The sequence below is a fragment of the Notolabrus celidotus genome, chromosome 2 (genome assembly GCF_009762535.1).
Source record: "Notolabrus celidotus isolate fNotCel1 chromosome 2, fNotCel1.pri, whole genome shotgun sequence".
NCBI lineage: Eukaryota > Metazoa > Chordata > Actinopteri > Labriformes > Labridae > Notolabrus > Notolabrus celidotus.
This window is the reverse complement of record NC_048273.1, coordinates 5,373,108-5,389,687: the sequence shown is the minus strand read 5'-3', so window position 1 is coordinate 5,389,687 and position 16,580 is coordinate 5,373,108. Positions and strand designations below refer to the sequence as shown.

The 16,580-nt window shown below is 39.1% G+C and overlaps 1 protein-coding gene across 2 annotated transcripts; it reads left to right on the top strand.

Annotated features, from left to right (window-relative positions):
* Positions 1 to 96: 96 nt before the first annotated feature.
* Positions 97 to 14,950, top strand: mfsd12b (major facilitator superfamily domain containing 12b). 2 transcript variants are annotated; one of them, XM_034704383.1, is made up of 9 exons: positions 97 to 2,303; positions 6,133 to 6,343; positions 8,253 to 8,385; positions 8,470 to 8,655; positions 11,431 to 11,523; positions 11,620 to 11,712; positions 12,002 to 12,175; positions 13,379 to 13,473; positions 13,900 to 14,950. In XM_034704383.1, exons 1-9 carry the CDS (start codon positions 2,030 to 2,032, stop codon positions 14,033 to 14,035), a joined length of 1,395 nt encoding a protein of 464 aa, XP_034560274.1. In that variant the 5' UTR covers positions 97 to 2,029; the 3' UTR covers positions 14,036 to 14,950. The 2 variants fall into 2 exon arrangements, with proteins under 2 accessions (XP_034560274.1, XP_034560268.1); XM_034704377.1 differs by having other exon boundaries at positions 13,376 to 13,473.
* Positions 14,951 to 16,580: the final 1,630 nt, after the last annotated feature.

Genomic DNA, 16,580 nt, shown 5'->3' with positions numbered 1-16,580 from the left:
CATTTTATCTAATCTGTCCCAAATGCTCACTGGATTACTGTGTGTGTCTGTGTGTGTGTGTGAGTCTGAGTGTGTGTGTGTGTGTGAACTCTGGAGGTTTAAATGAATGTGTTTAATAACTGTGTGCACATGTTTGCTCTCACTTATAAGCAGTATACATCCCTCCCCTTCATCCTGCACTGTGACAATCAACACATCTGTACAGCGATGGTGTGGAGACGGAACAGAAATGTGTGTGTGTGTCTGTCTTTGTGTGTGTGTGTGTGTGAAAGAGAAAAGTGTTCATGGTGCCAGCTTAAAGAGATCTAACGGACAACAACCTAAATCAGTATGAGCCCTGTGTTGTGTTCCAGGACTCAGACGGAGAGGTTTGCTGTGTTTCGGGCACATTATGGAGTTTCAACCTTCCTGAATTTTAATGTTGACCATGAATCCCCCCCCCCCCCTCCTTTTTTTTTTGTTTTTTAATTTCCTTTGCTGCTGTACACAACTTTAGCTTCATGTGGGGCTGCAACAGAGCATTATTTAAATGAGCATTTAATCATTTTACATTATAAAACATCAAACAAACAGAAGATGTCATGTTGTGTCCTCCATGTTCTGACTTCTCTTTACCAGGGTAAGCAGAGAGTTGTGACGTGTCGCTCTGTGGCTGCAGAGTCATCCTCCTCTGATCGATCAATGCTTTACAGTTGCAGCTCCAGCTTCATAGATCTCAATGACCGCTTATTTTATGTGTTGTTTTTATGTCCTGGCTGGCGTGTTGTTTTTCAGCTTGGTGCTCCAGGATTGTTAATAAGCCTCCTCCTCCCCCTCGCTCCAGATAACGCCAACTTTTATGGCCTTGAGTGATTTGAAGTAATTCTTTAATAATGTGTTTGCGTAAAGGCGGGGGGGCTTCACGCACTGAATCAAAATGAAAACTGTGCAGAAGGATCTCATTTCCTGCAACTAAATACTTTCATTAGACCCTCCTCGCTCTTAAACGCCTCTTCACTGGAATCCCCATATCTGTGTTTTTGGAATCAAGCTTTCTTTGACAAGTTCAGTCCCAGAGAGATAACCCTGATCACATCACTATCTTCATTCAGGTTCTTTTATTTAGACTTTGGAACCCCCAGCACTCCTGATCTGATCTCTGTGTTTAAAATCAGTTATTTCCCCTTTAAAGATCCATTAAAGCCTCATTATTCTGATTCACCGGCTTAATTTTAGGTCTTAGGATACACAAAGCTGTATGACCAGCACATGATTACCTCAACATACATGCAAGTGTCGTGAAATAGGAGAAAGGGGAAGTGTTTAGTTTGTTTTCCAGAGTTTAAAAATGTTAGATTTCTTTATTTTAATTCTGCAGAAAATAAATAACTTTCACCAAAGATGCATTTTTTAATACAGCTTAAAAAAATATATCTAATTTAGATTTCTGTGCATATAATCTGGCCTTTTAAAAAAAATAATTAAGTATTCTTCAGCTCCCCAAGCTTCTGCAAAACTACCTGAAGAAGAAGAAGAGATAAATATAAGTGTCCATATGACTTAGGGGAGTGTGAATCACTCACCATGTGAAGTAACTGAAAGAGGAAGTGACTGTATATGTCACTCACGAGTGTTGATGAGTACCAGAGGCGTGAACATCACAGAGCTGTAACCTCACCTTTCAGACCCTCTCCTCCAGATGTTGTGGAGGAACAGACGAGCTGCTCTGGCGCGTCTTTACGCGTGAACTCCTCGGGGCCTCATTTGATTACTGAATAAAGCTTTTCTTAAAGCATTACTTTTTTTGTGCTGAAAGCTAAACCAGTTCAGCTGACCAGCGTAGGGAACCAGCTTGGAGTAATCCAGCACATTGCGGTTATTGTTACTTTTGGGGATTTTTTGGCGTGAACCCAAGATCAAAGGTTGAACACGGTTTTTTGCTCAACGTCTTGTTGGTGTTACTTTTTTTGCATCATGTATTTGTCAATATGAAAAGGAGAGATCTGTTACTGTGAATAAAGGACGTTTTATCACAGGAGTCCAATCAATCATGGAGCCCTATGTGCGCACTGAGCGCTCTCTGACGTTCTGGAGGAGGATATGTTATGCGGTGGGACATTTTCAGAACGACCTGTGCGCCTCTATGTGGTTCACCTATCTCCTGGTCTACCTCCATAACGTGCTGGGCTTGCAGAGTACCTTTGCAGGTGTGCTGCTGCTAATTGGACAGATAGCTGACGGGCTGTCTACACCTTTGGTTGGATATGAATCTGACAAAACATTATCGGGTATCTGCGGGAAGAGGAAGTCTTGGCATCTGTTGGGTAAGTAAATGCAAATATCCATGCTTCCTAAAAATAGTATGCATTGTTTTATAAAGGTAGTGTGAGGTAGGCTGACTTTAGAGGCTTATTACCCAGTTAAAGGTTGTAATACCACAATATAAAGGTGCCCTATAATAAGCAAAATGCAGAAATTTACATTCTTATTATAATTAGTTAATGCATTGACATGATTGCAGCATTTTTCTAGCTGGTTGAGTGTTTTTAGTATTAATAACCTATGTTCCAAAACAGTTGTGATGCTGCGTAAAATGTAAAAACATAATTTGAAAGTTTGCAAATCATTTAAATCTTCTATATTATCAAATAAAGCTGCAAAGACAGCACAATCAAATGTTCTAAATTAAGGATTTAATGTATTATTTTACTTGATGCCACCAACATTCCTAAAAAGCTCGCACAGGACTCCTTTGTCATATTTTCATTTCATCATGAGCCAAATTATTCAGTGGGTGACACTCTGGACACCGGTCAGGTTGTATTCTGGAGCCATGCTGTTGTAATTAATGCAGGATGTGGTTAGGCATTGTCTTGTTGTGTTGCGTAAAGTCTTCCCTGAAAAGGCATTACCTGGCTGCCAGCACATGTTGCTCCATTACCCTCCATCTATTGTTCAGGGATTAAAGTCCTCCATCAATTATAGGAGTGTTATGATGCTGAAATGTGTCAAATTGATGGAGAAAAACTGTTCAAATATAGTTCGTTATCTCACTGTGAAGAGGCATCATCTGGTGTTACCCATCCAGGAAGATCCATGAAACCTGGGCACCATGGAGGATACAGATGGGTCGTCTACGCTGCATGCGACAGCCCCTCCCCCTTTATAAAGGCTCCCAGGCACCCACTTATATTCTCACTTTCTTCCCTCACTAGCTCCTCAGCTCCTGACCTGGGGTGACCTTTGAACAGTTACCTGATGAAGCTGTCAGGCAGTGTCAGAAGGTGGTCCTGCTTTAGTTTGGAGTATTTTATTCAGACTGTTAAAGTATATTCTTTTACCCTCATGTCAGGAAAAGTTGTAAAGAGTGAGAGTTTCATGTTGTGGCAGATCTGTATCTATTCTTGCTCAACAAGATAAGACATTAAGGTGCCCCTGAGTAGGTCTCATTCCCTCCTGCATGGCTAATGCTGCAGGTGTTGGCAAAGGCACCATCTCAAACATGGACTCACATCCCCTCTGCATCACTTATGTGGGACTCAAGCATACCAAGGCATCTCTAGTAGATATGAGACCTGGATCCTGGAATGGGGCTTGCAGGTGTTGGCATCCTCAAAAGCTGATCTCTTCCTCTCCGATGCTGTGGCTACACCATTTTTTACAGTCTATGGGCTACACCTAAAGAGAAGCCAACCCAGGTGAGGCCAGGGGGATATGATGGAGGACATGAGGGAAATGTTGTTTGCCCCTGTGTATGAAGGAAATGAGGGCACATGGTTCCTATTATGGGCTACTCTGGCCTTGAAATATCACACAAGTTGAACCAACTCTTAGCCAGAACCAGCACCAGCCCAGAACTAGTACAGGACCACCTTAGAGGAAAAGGGGTGAAGGAGAAAATTGCACTTGATGACCCTCTGGTGGTGAAGCAGGCATTGGCGTTCTCTTGCCATCATAACTGTCGGTCCACCCTGGCCTCAGTGGTTCCAGGTAAAATGAAGTACTTCACTGCCTCCATGAACCAGAGGCACAGTGTGCATCGTCCTTGTCTTGACATGTGGTGTGAAGGTCACAGTGCACCACTTTATTTGCTCCAGCCAGAGTGAAATGTAGAAGAATGCCGATCAATAACAGACTCACCTGTGATGTTGTAACCTGCAGCCAGAGTTAAAGCTGCAGAGTGCACCGCTACCAGAAACACTTCATGTCAGAGGAGCACATGACGACAATACAGGTGACACAACACAGATACAACTGCTTCATTATTGTTATATTACATTTAGATTTAAGGTCAATCCACATAGTTTTTATATGTTATATTTGCTGTAAAAGTTCAAGAGTACCTGGCAGCAGACATATTGCACATGCTTGAGGAAAAACATACTTCTTATTAAACTTTTTATTTGGTTCTCAAAAAGTTTGACGCTTCATTAGTTTTCAGTGCAGTGTGAAACTGCTCAGGGTATTTCTTCACTTTCATGTTACTATTTTTAGGCCACTGAAGGATCTGAGTACTCCCACTGTCCTTTCCGGTATCAAGCTGAGGGCCCTTATAATAATCTGGTGTAGAATTCCCCTAAATCCCCCTACCTGCTTCTTTTCGTATCATGTCACATCTTGCTCATCTCTACAGTTTGCTACACTCAGGAGTCTTACATCTCAAGGACAGCGTGCTTACATGTATAGGAGTAAATGTACTAGACTTTAGGTCCCCTCCTGTAAATATTAAGAGGTTTCCCAAGACCTGGACCTTTGCCCTCCCAGATGTTTAAGCTATCCATGCAATGAGCAATTCTGCATCCACAGATGCTGTGCACTAATAACAAGCTGAATGGTTCCTCTCCTCTCCTCTCCTCTCCTCTCCTCTCCTCTCCTCTCCTCTCCTCTCCTCTCCTCTCCTCTCCTCTCCTCTCCTCTCCTCTCCTCTTTAGGGCAGAGGACACAGTGTCCATGATGTCCAAAAAGAATGTCAGATTTTGATTCATCAGACAACATGATTGATTGGTCTTCCCCTCAGTCCATATTACATGCGCCCGAACCCAGAGGGGTTGCTGATTCTACTAGATCATGTTTCTTTATGGTGGGCTCTATGCATGGTTCAGTATAAACCTACATGTGTGGATACAGAGATAAATTGTGTTCACAAATTATTTGGTTTTGGAGCTGATTTTGAGCCCATACAGTTACCACAGAGTCATGTTGAATTTCTGAATGCAGTGCCTCCTGAGGGCCTGATGATCACGTCCATCCAGTATGTTAGGAAATGTATTATTATAAAGGTAGACCCATTGAGGTGTACCCTCCTTTTTTTCAAGAGGGTCCCTGTATTGTCTTTTTGGCCTCGTCTCTTTTGTCTTTTAATGATATTATGAACTGTAGATGATGAGATCCACAAACTCTTTGCAATTTCACTCTGAGGAACATTATCCTGGAATGGTTGAACTATTTTCTCACACGGTCTCTCATAGAGCTGTGAACCTCTTCCTATCTTTACTTCTGGACTCTCTAGAACGCCCTTTTTGTACTCAGTCTTGTCACTAGCTTGTTGCAAAAGAACCTCCTTAGATGGAGGAGAGTTAATTTGCAAAAACGGATAACTCACTTTCAAAAAATCAAAAACAAAATGTTTCAAAAAACATTTTTTTCTATTACTAGCTTTAGGTGTTATCAATCAATTGAAGTTGGGTGGCTTTTACTAAGTCAAAATGATATTACTAATAAGCAGTATCTTAAAAATGTAACTTTAATAAAAATCTATAAAAAAAGGAAATATGTTTTTTGAAAATGTATAAAAACGGAGCTATCTGTTTTTGGAAATGAACTCTTCAGATGATCCTCAGGGATGTTTTTCAGCATTAGGGAACTTTTTCAGTATTTTGTTGTTCCTGTCCCAACTTTTCTGAAAGGTGTTGGTGGCATTAAATTTAAAACGAACATATCATAAGTTATCTTAAATGATTTGCAGACCATCAAAATCTATTCTTAATGTTGCACAGCATCCAAACTTTTCTGGAATTGGGTTTGTAGCACAGTTCCCTTCAGAAATGTATTAGCTGCTTATAATTCCAAGAAAGCATGGGAACACTCAGAAGGTGAACTTTGGTTATTCTAATATTTGAGTTTTATTCAGGAATTTATTTCTCTCCTTTCCAGGAACGATTAGCGTCATTGTGTCCTTCCCCTTTATTTTCAACCCATGCCTGGCCTGCAGCGACAACACTCCTCAGTGGGCTCAGATTTTATACTTCTCCCCCTTCATCATCATCTTCCAGTTCGGCTGGGCAGCCACGCAGATCTCACACCTCTCCCTCATCCCGGAGCTGGTGAGTCGGGAGACAGAGAAGGTGGAGCTCACTGCGTACAGGTGAGCTGATGACCTCTCCCTTGGGTTTACAGGTGAAGGTGGATGATTGTGGCTCACTTAAATTTAAAATGAACATTTACTTTATTTTTAAGAAAGGATAAAGGCAATCCAACAAGATGTCTCCTCCATATCACTGTAGACTGAGACATTTTTGCTTGTTCTGTGCTGTTTTTTAAAAAACGTTTAAGGACAAGTTAAAATCTAATCAACAACATTATATGAAACAATACTGCTTTACTGTATATGGCATTTTGCTTTAAAGTAAACATTTAAAGCACATTTTAACCAGGAAAAAAAAGCAGGATAACATCCAGGGACATGGCCAAATACTCTGGGTCCTGTATGCATTCTTTTTTTGGTCTCTCTGAGCATCTATAGCTATTATTTCAGTATCTTTGTTGACCATTCTCACATGAGGTGTCTCTATTCTATCCCTGTTTTCCTCACAGTCCAACCTCCACTTCTAACACACCCTTGACTTTGATATGGGTTAGACAAAGCAGATACTACACCTGTTTCCCTTTTGCCTGAATGCTAAACTGTAAGCTAACCAGCCAAGTGTGTGGAAATGATCTCTGTTTATTCCCCAAAATGTCCTCCTACAATTATTATTTGCCAGATTACAAGTCTTTGACAAAACCTTTTAAAGTAAATAGTGAGTGTAGGCCTACACTTCAACTTAAGTAGAGACACTAGAAGATATTAAAATTGTCATTAGGTGAATCTTGGTTTGTAAATAGGAGACTGGGCCTAAAACTCATAGTGTTACATTTAATGTACCGCACCACCACTGTGCTGCAGCTATCCCCTTTACCTTCCAGATATCATTTCATCATCTTGTTGGTGTGTTTCCACTTGAAGTCAGTTAACACTCTGTCTCAGCAGATGTGTGTCTAACATGAGTCTGGTCCTGCTGGAGGTTTCTGCCTGTTAAAGGAAGTTTGTCCTTGCCACTGTAACTTGCTAAATGCTGCAAAGTGCTCTGCTCATGGTGGATTAAGATGAGATCAGACTGAGTCCTGTCTGTAAGATGGGACTGGATCTGATCCGGTCTTGATGTTGGGTCATTCTTAATGATTTAACAGAGTGCGGTCTGGACCTGCTCTGTTTGGAAAGAGTCTGAGGAGAACATTTGTTGCTGAGATGTTTTGACCAACTAGTCGTCCAAAATGTGTTGATATTTAGTGAACCATCACATAAGACTTTAGAGAAATTATTTAAGAATCAAGAAGTGAGAATTATAGAAATTGTATCACCCCAAGATGTTTCTGACAGGTTCAACGATTCATTGAAGCGGCTGATTGAGGTTAATTTGTTGTTGGTTTGATGTGCTTGAAAATGCACGACAGCATGCTGCAGCAAAACTTCTCAGTTGTGGGAAAAGCAAGTGGTGAAAGTTGCAGGTTTTTTTTTTCAGCTGTCATAGTTGAGAAACCAGCCACAGAAGTAAGACATCATAAACTGGATTCATTAATTGTCATTAAAGCTTTTAGACTGAAATATTTACCACTCAAACACAAATGACGTGCTCACCTTCCCTTTCCATCTCCCCAGCTTCCTTCCCTGTCTCCAACTCTATCCTTATTTCAGTCTTCAAAGCGTTACTTCCTTTTAATTTAACTGTCCAAAATAAAACAGAAGCTCGGTTAGTTGCGACATCAGCTTTGAGTCAGAGGTTGATGATTAAACAGTTGGAAGGAAAATGACGATAATAGCAGAACCAGCAGCCGGCAGACTTCTTGTGAAAACAAAAAGTAGAAGTAATTGTTATATCATCGTTTATCCAGAGCAGCTGAGATCTCCTGGATTCACATCATGAAGAAGGAATCAAGATTTCTCTTCTGCTATTCCTGAAAAACTGTAAACAAACAAGTGAATGTTTGTTTATGTGGTGCTTCTTCTTTCTCAGGTATGCGTTCACCGTGGTGGCCAACATCACAGTGTTCACTGTGGCCTGGCTGCTCTTTAAATTTCAGGCTCAACACAATCTCAACCCAACAATCACAGACAATGTGGGCCCGGTGGACATCCCTCTGTTCAGGGTAACACGAGTAAAACCTGAAGTTTATAAACTCCTCATAAATCACTTTTTTATACCTAATGAATCTCTCTGGTTCCGTCTATAGAATCTGGCCCTCATCATGTTGGGCACTGGAGCTGTGTTCTCCCTGTTTTTTCATCTGGGCACAAAGGAGGAGACGTTAGCCTCAGAGAGAGAGAATCTGCTCATCTCATCTGCCCCCCAACAGGAGTCCAGTCCTCGACCCGTGTTCCAATGGAAGAGTTGGCTGAAGGAGCCGTCCTTCTACCAGGTGACGCCACGTCTTCATTTAAAACAGTTCTCCTTTATAGGCAGAGAAGTCATCATATTCACACGTCAGCCGTTTCCCTCTGATGTTACAATAAGGGCGGGAAGCTCCAAAGTAAAACAATAAAGTTAATAAAACCAGACTCACACAACAGCTAGCATTCAAGCACTTCAAAAAAACAACATTATGCCGGGGTAGTAAACATAATAACTCAATATTTGTTTCAAGCTAACATTAGATAAGCATGGAATTCAAACCTTCCTTTGCTGGAACTCTTTTCTGTGGCTTGATTTGACATGACGTGTGATCAGTTTGTCTCTGACGTTGCTCATGTTAGTGAAAGTTAATAACCATTGTCAAGGGGTTTGGACCAATCAGAATCAAGCATCTTACAGAGCCAGAAGATCAGTAAGAAAGCTGGGTAATAAATATCAGTAACGTTTTTAGAAAGTTCCCAGGGTTATTTTGTTAAGTTAGTGGTTAGATGCTAATGTTTGTTGTTGTTTGACTGCTCAGATTAGTTGATCAGAAACTTTGAGGATAGTGAATATAAAGAGGACATGTGCCATATTTTGAGCTAAGACATATTTTTAACCTGCCACCTTCAGAAAACAGGAGTGTGCCTATGTTCCCACATTCTGCTGCTGATCAAAATTGAATTACTCATTCATTCATTCATTCATTCATTTACTACGAAGTGCTTCCAAAACAGTCTTGGGGGAGGATAGGGCTTAAATTGAAGGGAAATGTAGGAACTCAAGACCTAATTTTGAAAATGTCCTAGAAATGTGGGAACAAAGGGATAACCCCCAGAAAACAGCAACTGTTAGCAATCAGCTATCTCTTGGCTAACATCAATGTTAGCAAGAGATATATAATTTTAGTTTTTAAAACTAATCAAACAGGAATTGGCTTGGAAGCGGCTGAATGCTAACATCTTTGTTTTCAGTGCTACTCAAAAAAACGGAAATTATTGGCTCATGTTTGTGTTAGCTAGTAAGTGGTGATATGCTAGCATTAGCTGTAAAAATGTGTTGTTCTGTCCTGAAATATATCCCAATGTCCCTCCAGATTTTTTGTGTATGTGATACAGTTGTACAACACTACAGCAGCATTTGAACGTCCCATCTTGACTAGCACAGCAGAGATTATGGTGAATTGCTTTGGGGGCGCCAGTTTAGCTCAGCTGGTAGAGCAGGCGCCCCATGTACAGAGGCTACAGTCCTCTCTCTTCCCACATTACCTGTCTCTCTCAAGCTAGCCCCTCCAATGAAGACTAAGAAAAGAAAGGAAGAAGGGAAAAGTTCTTTGTAACTCTGTACATGGTTTGTTGTTGAAGTTGAATATTCTGTACATTGTAATCGGCCATTTAACAATTAATCCTGCTGCTCTGAAAGTATGTTTCCTTCGGTACATGATGTGAAAATTAGAGCGGTGTGGAAACCTACTTCTGAATGAAATTCTCCGTCTTGGCTTCTAGATTTGCATCATGTATTTCCTCATTCAAATATAGTTTAGGTAACTGGGACCATATTGTAATCAGGATAAGCTCTTTAACCCTATTTTTGGGTTAATAACTAAATGTGCAATGTGCGACTAAGATGACTGAATTTTTCATATTGGAAAAAGAGCTTTACTGTTTATAATCCTTAATTCAATATAAGGCATTGATTTTCTTTTAATGTATAATACTTCCTGGACTTTGGTGAACTTTTCAGAAAACAAATTGTGATGAAACTTACTTTATTTATTAATTAAAATAAACAAATACTTGTATTAACTGCATGAAGATGCTTTTTCAACAAGATTTAAACTGTTATTCACGTGGTTATTTATTCCGAGTACTTAAACCTAACCCATACACAAATTAAAACAGTGTGTTGCTTCTCTCACCCAACATGCACTCTGCCTGCGTCCTGAGGGAATTATAAATGACCTAACAAATGAAGACATCAGGTGGCTGTTGTTTCATCATGGCTTGTTTTCGAACTGATCTAAATACAGTCTTTCTATAGTTGTAGTCAAAACAGCGGCAGCCTCTAATCCAAGATTTCACCACAATCAGGGAATTCCTTTATTCAGAGTTGATCCATCATGAACCTGTATGTTGAAAAAATACTCTTCAGATTGTAGATCAGTTTATGTCGTGATCATTTGTCCAAAAACTCAGTAAATAATTACATTTTTGAACTCAAACTTTAATCAAAGGGCCACTGATGCATCATGGGGGATGTAGTGTACGCAGGCAAGAGAAGTCCTTTGTTGCAAAGGTTCTGCCTTTCTTCTGATTTATTTTCTTGAGGGCAAACAAAAGAACAAAAGAACAAAAGAACAAAAGAACAAAGAAAAACCACAGCTCCTGTTGCCTCTCTAGCACTGGTAAAAACAACAGTCCCACCCAGGTGCATGCTGGCCTTCTACCTACCTACCTACCTATAAATAACCTGAGGTGTCCACTGTGTTACCGAATCAATAAACAAACAAAGTTATACTAAATATGCAAAAATCTAAATAAACTAAAAAAATGACTTGCAAAATATATCCTCAAAAATTTAAGAAAATATAAAAAACAAGGTTTAAAAAAACTAATAATACTTATTAATTTCAAACTAAATACAAGAATAAATAAATAGCTCCCACAGTTTAGCTAAAAAAAAAGGTTCCCTGAGGGCAACGTTAAATGCTCAAAAAACAATGAATGTATAGAAAATGTTTGTTTTAGAGATTTAAAGCTCTCCTTTATAAATATCTTGTTTCCTGTGTTTGTTTTCATTCCAGATGGCTTTCCTGTACATGTGCACCCGCCTCATAGTCAACTTATCTCAGACATACATCTCAGTATTTATCACCGCCTCACTGATGTTACCCAAGGTAAGGCCACACAGTGTGTGTTTACATGTGTGTAACTCATTGTCATCACCGTCATATGTCTGAATTCTTATTCCCTCTCTGCTTACCTCTCCTCAGAACTTCATCGCCATCATACCTCTGGTGATGTACCTCAGCGGCTTTGTTTGCTCATTGGTCATGAAACCAATCAGCAAGCTCATAGGAATTTATGTGAGTCTCCAAGAACTAACATATTTCATATTACAATTTCAGCAACACTCCCTTGTGTTGGGAATTCATTGTTTATGACATGACTATCAGACTATCAGCAATTTTAAAGAACATCTTCACTGACTACATTCACACTGCAGCCATTTTTATGCATCCCTGCTTTTCTACCACTTTTAAGCTACAAAATCAAAACAGCATTTCAGCCTCTGATCCTAATTGTGATGCCAGAGAAAAGTAGCTGCTGTTTGAATAAGGTTTTTTAAAACCAGATGTTTGTGTCTGTTGTCAGATTACTTATTTGGTGGGCCTCGTGTTGGTGTTTGCATTCGGTATCTGGGTATATGTGGCAAAGCACATGGGAGCTGACAGCATCTATGGAGCGGCCGTGCTGCTGGGAGCCGGCACAGCTACAATCCTGGTCATGTCTCTTTCCATGACCGCCACACTCATCGGGGATCAGACGGTAAGCGAGGGACGCCTAAAGAGATGCTGCATAAAGGAATTAACAGGATAGGAAGGATATATTCTTATTTTTACATAATGGATCAATCCTGTGGAATTATCAGAACAGTGTTTGTATTTTGAGCCACAGTTTCACAGTCAGGTTAGGTGAGGAAAATATCAGCTGTGAAACTAAAGAGGAAGACTTGCAGGGGTTTGTTTGTGTATTGACACAAGTTGAATAAATGTGGAAAATTGGACAAAGAATTACCAGCAAATGAGAAGAGAATATGCAGTAGAGTGAAATATTCATGATAAAACAACATATTTGATAATCCATTAGCATCCAACAGACAACAGTTAATATTTGCATTAGACCAATTTTCCTTTCCTATCCTTTAAAATAATCAAAATCCATGTGGGATTCAAAAAGCTACTCAGATTCTGATACTAAAAGCTAATGTTTGTACTCAGTTACTTCCTAGTCAATGTAACTATTGGCTCAGAGGTGGTGAAATGCAATAATTAACTGCTTTAGCTGACACTAGTATGTTGTTTAGCATGGTTCAATGTCTAAAAGAAGATGTGAAAAGGTGTTCATTTGTCAGATTTAGGGCCTGGTGTTTAATGTACTTGCAGAACAACTTCAATTTCAGAGAACTTCTCACCAGCGCTTGTAAAAAGTTTCCTTTGGAACTTTTGCTTTCCTCAGTGGTGACTGTTTCAAAATACTCTGTTTGATTTATATGGAATTTTATTGTTGTAGCATTAGCAGCAGCTCTAGACCTAGATATTGCATCCTCATGAAAAGGTACCTGGTGAGTTTCTTCTCTGCCTGGTTGTAGACAAAGTTACAACAAGAAGTTGAACTATTTTCAACTTTTGGAGACAGGGAGAGTGTGGTGTAATGATGTAAAGACAGCCCCATGATGGTATGTGTTTTGACCTGCTTTGAAATAGTGCTGTGAATACATGCAACAATTAATACCTTTTAAATCTGAGTCAGAACAAAAAAAATTATCCAGAGGTGTGTAATATTTTTAACCTAGAACACAGCAGTTCACTTGAGCTCCCAAACCCAGAGTGTGGCATCAGAGTAAAACGGCTGCCTAATCTGTGATCTTGACAAAGCTGTGAAGAAATCTCTTGAGGTTCATACAGACTTCCTTCATTGTGCCACGCTGCAGCAACTGCAGTAATCTCTGATCTCTGTTTTTTTAAGCAGCAAAGTGGTGCCTTTGTTTACGGGTCCATGAGCTTCACTGACAAGGTGGCGAACGGTCTGGGGGTCATCCTCATCCAGAGCCTCCGACCGTGCAAGTAAGTTTCAAGTCTTAGCAGTTCTTGATGTGAAAGTTTGGTGGAAACTGTGACCAGAAATGTTCCCCCTGACAGGGAACTGAAAGCTGTTGTGTGGTTCAGCTTTCAGGGGATTTTACAACTATTTTTAACCATTCAGTGAAAACAATAACAGTAATACGTGGAAGCATTTGCCATGAGTCTCTTGAAACCTTACTTTTGGTGTGACAGTTCAGTCATAGGGAAGTTTAATATTTATTTGTATTTGTAAGTTTTATGTCTTTTGTGTTGTTCCTCAAATTTTGAGTCCAAAATCAGACTTTCTTTCACTTTATCTCCAGTTGTAAAAAATATGCATGTTTGACCCTTTCAAATCATAACTTTGCTGCTTTTCTGTGTTCCCGTCTCACAAACCCTGACCCCTTTCCTTCCTCCCCTCTCTAACAGTGATGAGACCTGCTGTCCAGACTGTGTTTGGTTTTATCGTGACGTCATGGCGATGGTAACTGGAGGCGTGGCCATAGCCGCTGCAATTTGTCTGTTCACAATTATGACCTGGCCAATCAGGATAAGGCGAGGTTAGGGTTCAGAGTCTGTGGTAGACGTTGTTTTTACCTGTGTGAACAAACAGAAATCAACCACTCATGTTATAGATTGAGAAGTTAGATGTTTGGAGAGGAGAAGCCTTTGTTACTGATCAAGGGAAACAGTGCTGAAATCAAAGCCATGCTGCCACCTAGTGCCTGAAAGTGTAACTACGCTGTTTTTCAGGCTTTGAATTAGAACATAGAAGTCTTTAAATGGATTCAGATTTGTAGAATAAGACTAGAAATAAATGTAGGAACCACAAATTCAGATGTTTCATACAGTCATCTTGACATTAAGAGTGGAAAGTTACTGAACTACCTGCACAACTCAGCCAAACTTGATAACTGTCAACTTTACAGACATTTTATATCCATTAAACGTTTGTTTATTTTGACCCACAAATGATCGTGTTGCTGCTTCCAGAAAATGGGTGAAATTGACTTCTCTTGATTGTGTGTATGTGTGTGTGTGTGTGTGTGAGAGAGAGAGAGAGAGAGAGAGAGTGTGAGAGTGTGTGAGTGACAGAGAGAGTGTGAGCACGAATGCCATTACCTGACCATTATTATGAAAACCACCTGCCTTGATTGAACTGTGTTTACTGTAGGGGTGATTTAATAAGGATTTTGTTGGATGACAAAAACAGTCATGAATGAAATAATCACATATCTGCTCTGAATAAGGTGAATTCAACACCTTAAAGTAGATTTTTAAACAAATTTAAAGTCATATAAAGTCATAATAGAAATAATTTCATGAAAATGTAACACTACTTTAAAGCTGTTAATCAAAAAACATCATAACTAATATTTGTATCCCCTGTTCTGTCCATGACCATGATATGTCAACAGTATGCATCAAAGTTTAAGAGACGATACTTGTGAATAAAGGAGTGATGAGAGAAAATATCAGAGCATGGTTTCAGGGTCTCTTTTTGTGTTCATTGGTCTTTCTTTATTGCACCACATGATGGCAGTAGTATTTAAGCACATTAAAGGGAGTGACGTTGTGGTTTGGTCTGAGGTACAAGGCTGAAAGCCAACTGCAGAGGATCATCACAGCATCTCTGATATTCAGTCCAGCATCAGCGCTATCGTGTGATATTGCTCCACCAACTAAACTAGCTCCACTGTCTGGACCGTGGCCAACTGACCCAAACGTTCACCTGCAATCTATAGAACATCCCTGTGATGTTCTCTCCATCAGCACTCATGGACCCCCTCTTATCCAATCTCAAAAGTAGGAAGTGAAGTACTTATACAAACCTGTAAAATGACTCTATAATAAAAAATCTGTTCATTATTATTTGTACTAATTTAGTAGGAATAAAAAAGTGGAAATGTTCATGAGCCTAATCAATAGTACAGACATCAAATATGTATATTGGTGAAGTTTTATACTTTCATTACAGGTTTTTGGTCTACCAGATCATTGTTAGTGCATACATTGTGCATATTGAGACTGTCTATTTAATCTGGCTTTTATTTATTTATTTGTTAAACTTTTACTGTCACCTTATATTTATTTTAATATTCCATTTATTTTTAACACTTACATTTGTATTAACCAACTACTAATTTTATTGCAATTCATATTTATTTTGGACTTTTATCTTTACATTTTTATTGTCTTAAATATTTATGTTTTATCTTTTATTAATGTATTTCTTGGTGTGCATTAGTCTCTACTTCTAAATCCATTTCTGCTTCACGTTTAGTAATTATATATATTAGATTTTTTTCTATAGGTGTAAAGCACTTTGAATTGCATTTGATTTGTATGAAAGGTGCTCTATAAATAAAGCTTCATTGATTGATTGATGCACAGACAGGGAGGTAAAAATAACAAATCCCATGTTAAGAATTAAAAGTGCCGCTCATCTGTGCTGGTTAAGTAAGAAAGAAAGAAGAGATACAGTAAGAAATGTGCACAGACTTGTAACATAGTTTCAAAAACAACATACAGAACGAAGAAGATGGGTGGAAAGTGTAATAGGAAAGGAGGAATGGAGTACTGTCAGGTATCAAAAGTGTGTTTTTAAAAGAGGACAAGAATGGGGCTTGCCTGATTTCCTCAATCAGGTCATTCCAGAGTGACGGGGCCCTGACTGCAAAGGCCCGGTCACCTCTGGTTTTTAACTTTACTCTAGGAAGTTCCAAGAGGGACATCCTTAGACACTCTCTTAGGTACTCAGGGGCCAGTCCATTTATGGTTGAGTGTTAAAATCTTAAAATAAATTCTAAAACCCACAGGCAACCAGTGAAGAGAGGCTGAAATTGATGTGATGTGTTCCCCTTTTATTGGCTTTTATTCTCTGTTTGCTTTTATTGCCTCTCTCCTTCTTTTGTTTGTTTTTATTGTTTTTTTGAAGCACTTTGTGACTTGTATTGAAAAGTGCTAAACAAATAAAAGCATTATCATTATTATAATTATTATTATTATTATTGTTATTATTATTATTATTATTATTATTATTATTATTATTATTATTATTATTATTATCATTATTATTATAAATAAATAAATAAATAAATAAATAAATA